The 9998-nt window shown below is 53.7% G+C and overlaps 2 protein-coding genes across 2 annotated transcripts; both read right to left on the reverse strand.

The window, feature by feature from the left end:
- Positions 1 to 1481: 1481 nt before the first annotated feature.
- LOC133927815 (uncharacterized) lies at positions 1482 to 2435 on the reverse strand. The gene has a single exon (XM_062374200.1). The coding sequence runs from the start codon at positions 2433 to 2435 to the stop codon at positions 1482 to 1484; it is 954 nt and encodes a 317-aa protein (XP_062230184.1).
- Positions 2436 to 7464: 5029 nt separating this feature from the next.
- LOC133927816 (leucine-rich repeat receptor-like kinase protein FLORAL ORGAN NUMBER1) lies at positions 7465 to 9705 on the reverse strand. Its single transcript, XM_062374201.1, has one exon. The coding sequence runs from the start codon at positions 9703 to 9705 to the stop codon at positions 7465 to 7467; it is 2241 nt and encodes a 746-aa protein (XP_062230185.1).
- Positions 9706 to 9998: the final 293 nt, after the last annotated feature.

Below are 9998 nucleotides of genomic sequence, written 5' to 3' on the forward strand. Positions count from 1 at the left end.
AACGATGGGCGTGTAGCGAGGGTTCGGCTTGTGAACGCTGAGTTAACTCCGTGTGACCATCGGGTGCACCGCCATGGTGGGTGGAGCGATACGAGGAGGAGAGGAAGAGTGAGCATCGGAGGAGGCGGTAGAGTTAGCAAAGACAGGTGCGCCTGGTGACGTGCGAGCAGGACGAGTGAATGGGAGTGAGGCAGTAGCGGTGGACACGACAGGTGCAGGCAAAGCAGCGGCAGGCGACACGGGCAAAGCACATGGAGCGGGCGTGGCGCGTGGCGAGTGTGGGCATGTGGGCGTGGCGATTGACTCGGGGAACGCAGGCAATGTGGGCAATGCACACAACCCGTGTGCGCTATGTGTAGGTGGCGAACAGGGCAGCTCGTTCCATGGTGACAAAACGCTAGACTCAGGTAGAGTCGTTGGCTCGGGCGTAACTAGCGATCCACGGGAGGCGGGCGCGGTGCACCAATCGGGCAGAGTAGGGTAGTGGGCAACACCGGAGGCTTGTGGAGGAGGCGGTGTGGATGGAGTAGGTGCAAAGGGGAACACCAGCTTGTCGAAGTAGACATGGCGCAAGGTAAGGACAAGCCGTGTAGTACAGTCGTAGCACTAGTAACCGCGATGGTCTAGGGAGTACCCGAGGAATACACAAGGAACTGACCGAGACACCAATTTGTGGGTAGTTGTGGATGCAGTGTTAGGGAAACACAGACAACTGAGCATGCGGAGAGGACTGTAATCGGGCGGTGCATCGTACAAAAGCTCGTATGGGGTGACGAGAGCTTTGGGCTTGCATGGACGTCGGTTGAGGAGATAGGTGGAGGTGGACAGTGGTTCAACCCAGAAGGAGGGTGTCATGGAGGCATGGAAGAGCAAAGCGCGGAGGACTTCATTTATGGTGCGTAGGATGCGCTCTGCTTTGCCGTTCTACGGCGCAGTATATGGGCAGGAAAGTCACAGAAGAGTGCCATGAGAAGTGAGGAAGGTGCGCATGGCAATGTTATCAAATTCACGCTTGTTATCTGTTTGCTGGGCAAGAATGAGGTGAGAGAACTGCGTGCGAGTGTAGGCATGAAAGGCTGTGAGAGTTGGCAAGACATCGGACTTGCGACGGAGCAGAAAAGTCCAGACATAATGCGTAATATCATCCAAAATAGCAAGATAGTATTGGCAGCCCGAAATGCTTACAACTGGCAACGTCCAAACATCGCAATGAACAAGTTGAAAAGGGAAACTAGTGTGGGAGGTAGAGGTGCTGAAGGGTAGGCGAACATGCTTCCCTACGCGACAAGCATGGTAGGAACTACTTGTTTCTTTATTACAAGTGAAATCAAAAGAACGAAGAACACGAAGAAAAGATTCGCAGCCAGGATGTCCAAGCCGTTGGTGCCAAAGGTCGGCGGTGGTAGTGATGAGGCAGCTACGTGGAGATGATGAGGTGCTGCGGAGTGGGTAGAGTTCACCGTGGTTGTCACATCGGAAAATCACCTTCTTGGTTCCAGACCCTTAACAAAAAACCCAGACGGATCAAATTCAACATAGACAAAATTATCACGTGTGAGAGAGCGGATGGAAATCAGATTTTTAATAAGATGTGGTGAGACGAGAATATCATGAAGATGCAAAGGGGAATGATTTGTAGGAATACACATGGAGCCAGTGTGAGTAACAGGTAGAGAATGCCCATTACCGACAACAATCCAAGAGGAAGAAGAATGAGGGGAGAGGGAGGAGAGTTTACCAGAGCCCAAGGCCATGTGAGAAGAGGCACCCGTGTCCAGGTACCAATCGCCGCCCGATGAAGATGGTGGGTTGGTGGAGAGATCAGAGAGCGCCGTAAGGAGCTGAGGGTCGAGCTGCGTTGGGTACGAAAGCAGGGCCTGGGCGGTGTGGGCTTGATATGGAGGAGTGATAGGCCACGGACCGAGGACGCCAGCACCGGGAGCGAGAGGCAATGGCATCGGAGGCATGGGCATAGGCCATGCCTGGACCATGCCAGTCCATGGATTAAACCCTGGTTGCCAGAAGGTCGTCACCGCGGGCGCCGAGGAGGACGCGTGCTGGTTCCCTAAAGTGGAGGCCACGTCGCCAGAGGACATTGCCGCCTTCTTGTTCTTCTTCTTGACACCATTATCTACGCGGGTGGTGTTACCGGAGGATGGCCAGCTGGATGGAGGCGTGGGGGTGCCGGAAGAAGGAGGACATGCATTGGAGCGGGCTTGACTGAAGAACACGGCCACGGCTTGAACCTTGGTCGTCTCGTCGAGGCAAAATTCCTCTAACATGAGGAAGGAGCGAGCCTTTAGGAAGGACATCATCTTCCATTTGGTGATGTGCGGGATGGCTGGGTGCGGGTGGGGGTTGAGTCCGCGGAGAAGGTTGTAGACAAGGTCTTTGTCCTGGACAGGAGCTCTGAGATCGCCGAGTCGATCCGCCATGGCTTTCATGCGTGTACAATATTCGATGACAGGGAGATCACCTTGGAAGAAGTTGCAAAATTCAGCGCCAAGGTACACGGAATGTGTGTCGCGGTTGTCGTGGAAGATCTTCTTGATGGCGCGCCACAAGGAGTATGACGTGTCTGTCTCTGCGGAGATAGTGTGAAGAAGCTCGGGGGAGACACGGTTGTAGATCCAGCCCACGATTGCAAAATCATTTTGGACCCATTCCGCGTCACCCGGTGCCAGCGATCCATCAACGTGGTCGGCGAGACCATACTGGCTGAACAAGGCATGAAAGTAGCGACACCACGGAGTATAACTGGACTCATCGAAATCCAGAACAATGGGGACACGGGATTGGATGTTGGTGCTTTGAGGAGCAAGGGCGTGGTGACTTGCAGGCTTGTAGCACGAGGGGATCCCGCGTCGGAGGAGGAGGAGGAAGAAGAAGATAAGCTCATGGTGGCGAGAGGAAGAAGAAAGAGAGAGCAGTGGAAGCGGCAAGAATCGTCACAATCCTGATACCATGTAAGACTCTCTTGAGCGAGAGAGAAAGAGAGATTTGCAACACTGATTTGTGTTGATAACCAGGTGTGGTTTAAATAGATGTACAACCTGCCGAAAGAGTCAGCTATGTGCGTAACTAACAGCTAGCTAATCTGGCTACAAAGGTGGGCAGTTAGCATCAAGAACGGTGGGCAGTTAACATCTTATATTTACTAATTGGAGGCTCCTTTTGGTGCCTCCATATTAATCCTAGAAAAATCCTAGAAATTCTCATAAAAAAGCAAAACATCCGACCGTCGAATTGATTGATTGACTAACTGTAACCATAGATCAACAATCAAAAGAAACCAAAGATTAAAAAATAAATCATAGAGTCCAACTCCAAGACTACTTCTTGCCTTGCTTTTCCTTCCTTTTTTTTGTTATAGATACCCTTTGTCCAACAAGGTTACATTAGCAAACTCCAACTTAGTTACGTTAGCAATCAATATACTTTTCCAAATCAATTAAAATATACCAATTAAATATACGTATAATCAAACATTACAAAATTAAAATAACAGAACGCAAACATATTACGGATTCTCACATAAAAATAATATCAAAGAATTTATAATGTATTTAAAATAATAATATGAGATTCGGTGACGACATTAAAAATAATAATAATTTCAAAAAATCAAGAAACAAATAAAATCAATTTGCATAACACATAAAATGAAAATTATAAATTAGATCTATTCACAAATAATAAACATGATTCCAATATTATAAACAAAAATTACATTTATATTTTACATTCTAATATTTAAATATAAATAACTGATGTATCTTAGCATACAACCATTATTAACACAAATATCTAGAATTCAGCTGTAAGCTAAATTTCTAGCATGTGCAGTCGCACAGGTTGATGCGCTAGTGGTTTGCAGAAAGAGTCAAGCACATAAACAGGTGAAGTTACATCGCTAACAGGAACCAATCTTGTCTCTTGGAGCTCCAAAAAGCAAGCCACGGTATCGCGATCCAGCACTGAGTCCGAATACAAAGGATTGGCAAATGCTACCGTAGAAATCGTCTAGGTACAATCCTTGCTTGGAGAACTTGGTGTTCATCAAGATCGGGTACTTGTCTGTGGTGTGACAACTTAGGAGCCACATATCTTTCAACCAATCCAGTTTTTCATACTAGAACAAAGCACGTCAAAGTTGATTTTCACTTTGTCCATGAACGTGTTGCAAGGAATGCTCTGGAGATCCGGTTTATACCTAGTCGTGACCAAGCTGCTGACGTGTCACACCCGGTTTTAAAGGAAACAACCAGATGTATTCCACATGTATGCCAGGATCAAGTTTACATACATGCAGCGACGTCATTAGTGATAACATAAACTGTGTCTCAAATAACGTAAACAATCCTTACAAAAGGACCCGTAGGTCTGAAAGAAAATACTAATGAATCTTCAATTGGCAGCGGAACACCCATCCATCCACAGGCGTTGTCCGGGGGAAACACCAGCCTAGGACATGGTCTTCAATCAACGCCTTCTTCCTTCTAGAAATCAGCGTCCTCGCCCGGGACTTCCTCGAAGACTTCACCTTCTGAGCAGCATCCGAGGGTAGGGAAAAGGCAAGCGTGAGTACATAAAGTACTCAGCAAGTGGAGGAAAAAATATGACATGCAGGCTATTGACAAGGAAAAGTCAACTTGGGGATTTACTGCGACTATGCTCAGCTAAAACAGACTCAAACAACCTAGCAATCCTATTTACTAGATTTTATTCCATCAATATAAGAACATAACTCATCGGATCCCATCCGACTACCAGACTCACCAGATATCCCATATCCGGCTACCGACTCATCGGGAGTACCACCACCCGACTACCCATACCAACCCTTAAAGTTCCCATCTAATCCTGAAGAAGTCCAAGCCGCTCTTGACCGTGAGCACGGCTGATCGATCAGTTATTTACTCTGCAGAGTTTGCACACTTTACCCACGAGTCGTGATTCCCTTTTTGCCTTACACTTCCGGGGTGTATGGCCGGGGTCTCACTACAAGGCTGTTACAAAGTATCTCCACATCTATAAGCACCCACTGAGGTTTCACCGCTAACAGGGATCCCATCCACTGCAGAGGCCCCCTCTTGTGCCACCGAACCAACCATTGGTGCGTACAGAATGCGAAGAACACTAGTTACTTAGCCAGGCCGTACCCATATAGGCCTCATGGTTGTGCTGTTTTGCCAGGTTACAGGCTCCAAGAACCGGTCCTTAGGATCCCACACAAGAACATACACAAACCCTGCTGTGTAGCTCCACCACATACTAGCCATCCAGTTGGGATCCCTAAATTCAAGTTACTACAAGATTATCAACTCTCCCAAGTACTTGTTCCATAGTTATTAATCAAAGTTCATAATAATTCTAATCCATGACTGCACTAGCATGACTACCCTTTTACAGGACCAAAAACCCCAAAAGAGGCTACAAGGAATGGCCATACAAATTCTAGTAAACCCTATTCATGGGATTCAAAATTAGACAAGCATGCAACTAAGGAAAAGTAAACTATAATGATCTATGGTTAAATCAAGGTGATCAAGGACACTTGCCTTCGTAAGTTGGCTCCTCAGAATCTTCAAAAACTTGGTCTTGAATGCTGGCACTCTGCTCTCCTCCTAAGCCGAAGAACACACCGGAAAGAAATAACAAAACAGCTAAGTACAACACACTAAACAGGAGAAACTAACTCTAAAAAGGCTAAGAACGGAAAGTACACGCTGCTACGATCTCGGGGGCGCAAAAATCACCTAAATCGGAGGTCGTATGGAAAAGTTACACTAATTCTACTCTACAGGGGCTTTTCTGAAAGTTTGCAGGGACTAACTTGTAAAACAGATAGTTCTAGGGGCTTAAGTGCAAAGTTCAGGGACCTAAACATAATTACCCTAAAATCCAGGGGCCTAATTACAATTATCCTATAGTCCAGGGGCCAAATTGCAATTATCCAGAACTATCTAAGGGCCTATATGCAAAAACAGTGAAGCCTAGGGGTTTCCTTGCAAATCTCCCTATTTTCCGAGAATAGGTGGAATTCTTTTTATACTGAAAATCCTAATTAATGCGCAATGCTGACGTCACAGGCTGACTGGGCTGCTGACTGGGCATCCATTGCTGACTGGGCTCTGCCACGTAGGACAGGGGCATCCACGTGGCGCACTGACGTGTCTCTGCTGCTGACTGGGTTTAAGAGGGACACGTGGCGCAATCTGGACGGCTAGCGAAGGGGTATTCTGCGATCTAATCAGGAGCGCTCAAAATAGATCCGACGGCTGAGGTTGATTGGGGGGGGGGGGGGGAAACAGGCCGGCGGCGATCGGAACACGGCGGCGCAGCCTCGGATCTCGCCGGAGGATAGCCGGAGACACGCGATCTTGCGCTACCGACCGCCAAATCCTTCGGGAAAAGGTGCAACCGAACGAGGAGAGCACGGGGAAACTCACCGGAGGCTTGTCGACGGCCGGGGAGGTCTTGACAGCGGTTGACGACGACAATGGCGGGCGGCGGCGCTCTGAAGTCGACGGGGACCCGGCTGCGATGGCGGAGAGGCCAAATCGACGGGCGCGGAAGCTTCCTGGGAGACATATGGCGCCGGAGGAGGGGTTAGTTGGCCGCGGGGAGCTTCGGGTGCTGCTAGCGACGGTGAAGGGCGACGGCGCTTACCGGCGAGCGGAGAGAGCTCGGTCCGACGACGGAGGAGCGTCGGCGAGTCGCAAAACGGGCTCCTCCCGCTACTGCGAAGCTGGCGGCGAGCTCAGACGCGGCGGGGAGGTTCGGGCGCGGAGGATTGCTCGGCGACAGCAGCGGCTATGGCGCTCGGCGAGCTCGGGTTCTTGCGCGTGTGCAGGGGGGAAAAGGCGGCGCTGCTGGGGATATATAGGCGAGGGCGGCGCAGGCTGTTGCGGGGCGCAGCGCGTAGGGCGGACGGCGCGACGAAATTGGACTCGGCGTGCGGCAGTTCGGGATCGGTTTGGATACGGGCGCGGGTTGTTGCGGGGCGCGGCGGAGACGACAGAGCTGACGGACGGGCCCCTCTGGCAGCGACGCGCGCGCGGGGTGGGCTGGGCTGGAAGCAGACGGCGCTGGGCTGGGCTGCGGAGAGAAAACGGGCGTCACATGACGGCCTCACGAAGCCCTTGGCTGCAAGGTAGTTGGCACTACTGAGGAACAATCTCAACCTAACAAAACACGGCTCAGATTGAGAGAGGCTGTTAAAAATATAGATGAAGTGGTCAGCTACCGAGTCTTCAGGCCACGATAGTTAGACCTCAACTCATGATACTCCTGTCCCCTTAATTCTAGCGCTATCTGTGTAACGTGCATCCTATAATATCTGAAGATCGTTGTGACAGCTGTGTACTGAACGAATACTGTAGCCGGTCTTGCACTCTATAAATGAAACGATCGCCACTGATTCAGTGTGGCGTTTTCCTTCCAATTCAATCTCATTTGCTTTTACACCGTGGTCACCTCGGCCGTGAACCCGCTGTCGTGGTGGTCACCGCAGCCTCGGCCGACGAGACGCTTGATCGCCAGCTCCGTGCCGCTGTGCGTCACTCCGTGGTACACGGTCCCGGCGCCGCCCTTGCCGATGATGTTGTCCTCCTTGAGGCACTCGACCACGTCGTCCGCCGAGAAGTCTAGCTTCTGGAACGCCGTCATCTTCCATGCGACCGACCGTCTCCTCGCCGCCTCCAGCCACGCCTCGCACCCCTTCCTCGCGCCGAAGAACGCGATGATCAATACAGCAAACATGACCACGAGCCACACCAGCATCTTCTTGGAGTCACACCGCCGCAAGGAGAACGGCGAGCCCGCCCCGGCAGCCGTAGGAGAGCAAGCGTCGGCTAAAGGCGCACCGCACAGGCCGGGGTTGCCGACGAACGAGCTCTCGTTGAACACCAAGAACTGGCCCTGCATAGGCACGGGGCCGGACAGGAGGTTGTAGGAGACGTCCAGCGTGGTGAGGCTCGTCATGTTGGACATCTCCGAGGGAAGCTCGCCGGATAGCCTGTTCCTAGACACGTTCAGCGTGCACAGGATCTTCAGCGACGTGATGGTGTCTGGTATCTCACCGGAGAGGTCGTTGCGGCTAAGGTCGATGGCGGCGAGGGAGCCGCAGCCCATGAGCTCCCGCGGGATCGTGCCGGTGAGTGAGTTGCCGCTGATGTTGAGCCTGGTGAGGTTCTTCAGCCTGCCGATCCCCGGCGGCAATGCCCCGGAGAAATTGTTGGACTCCAGTGATAAGGTCTGCAGCGCAGGGAGGTTGCCGATGGCCGGAGGAATCCGCCCACCAATCCCATTGTTCCCTAGCAGCAGCATGCCAATTTTTTCACCTCCGATCACTTCCGGGAGCTCGCCGGTGAGAAGGTTGTCGGTGAGCTCCAGCATGTCTGCCTGGGGGAGGTCGAAGAGGCCAGCCGGCACGGGGCCGCTGAGGAAGTTCTTGCCAAGGCGGACGCGCGTGAGCGTCTTGCAGTCGCCGAGCGACTCGGGAATGGTCCCGAACAGCCCGTTCTCCATGAGCACGAGTACCTCCAGCTTCCGGCCGGCGCAGAGGTCCGGCGGTATCGGACCGATTAGGTGGTTGCCAGCCACGTCCAACCTCTTGAGCCGGCCGTTCCTTCCGAGCCCGGGCGGGAGGTTGCCCGTGAAGTTGTTCTCCCACACTTGCAACACCTCCAGGTGCGAGAAGTCGGCCACGAACTCCGGTATGTTGCCGCGGAGGTGGTTCCGGAAGAGGTTGAGCAGCTCGAGGTTGATGAGGTTGGCGAGGCTAGCCGGTATCTCGCCGGTGAGCTCGTTCATGGATAGGTCGAGCGACTTGAGATTCTTGAGGTTGCCGAGCTGCGGTGGTATCTCCCCGGAGAGGCGGTTCATGAGCAGGAAGAGCGTGTCGAGGCGCGCGAGCCTGCCGAGCTCCGGCGGGATGGGGCCCGTGAGGTTGCAGCTGCTCATGTCGAGGCGGACGAGCGACTCGAGCTCGCTGAACTCGGGTGGGACGCCGCCGTCGTACTTGTTGAAGTAGCCGATGTACATCTCCCGCAGGCGCTTGAGGCGCGCAAGCGAGGCGGGCACGCGGCCGGAGAGCGCGTTGCCGTTGAGACCGAGGTACTCGAGGGCCGCGAGGTCGGCGAAGCTCTCCGGTATGCCGCCGGAGAAGTAGTTCCCGCCGAGGTGGATGTAGCTGAGCCGCGCGTGCGCGGCGCCGAACGGCGGGAGCGGGCCGGTGAGGTTGTTGTTGTAGACGTCAACGACCTCCAGCGAAGGAAAGTAGGGCTCGGCCCCCGCGGCGGGGACCGGGAAGGGGCCGGTGAGGTTGTTGTCAGAGAGGTTGAGATGGCGGAGCGCGGGCATCGACGCGAGCGACGCCGGGACGTGGCCGGGCAGCGAGCATGCGGCGACGGTGAGGTTGGCGAGCGCGTCGAGCAGCGCGACCTCGGGCGGCAGGGAGCCCCCGTGGAGCGGGACTGCCTTGAGGTTGATCGCGACGACGCGCGAGTCCGCGTCGCACGCCACGCCTGAGAAGGAGCAGTGCTCGGGCGGCGAGGCGGCCGTGTCCCAGTCGGCGAGCGCGGGGGAGAGGGGACCCGAGGCGGGGACGAGCGCGGCCTTGAGCTTGCCGAGCGCGTACACGTCCCGCTCCGGCGACGCGGAGGCGGAGGCGAGGAGGACGAGGACGAGGAGGGGAGGCATTGTGGCTGCGGTTGCGGCGTGGTGGCGAGGGAGACGTGGGAATAAAATGGCGCGAGGAGGCGGAGGCGGTGGCTGGAGATGGGGGAACGGAATGAGCATATGGAATCGATCTGCCGGCGTGTAGTGCACTCACTGGTCAATCCGAGTGGGCGATGCCGGCCGGCAGGGAGCTGCGCCTCGCCGCCGTTAGCAAGTTACCGCCGTGGTTGTAGCTCCAGTCACTCGCTCTGCTTCCCGTTCATTGGACTGCCGGCAGTGCAGATGCAAGTGACACCAAATTTGAATATATTTGA

The sequence above is a fragment of the Phragmites australis genome, chromosome 8 (genome assembly GCF_958298935.1).
Source record: "Phragmites australis chromosome 8, lpPhrAust1.1, whole genome shotgun sequence".
Classification (NCBI taxonomy): domain Eukaryota; kingdom Viridiplantae; phylum Streptophyta; class Magnoliopsida; order Poales; family Poaceae; genus Phragmites; species Phragmites australis.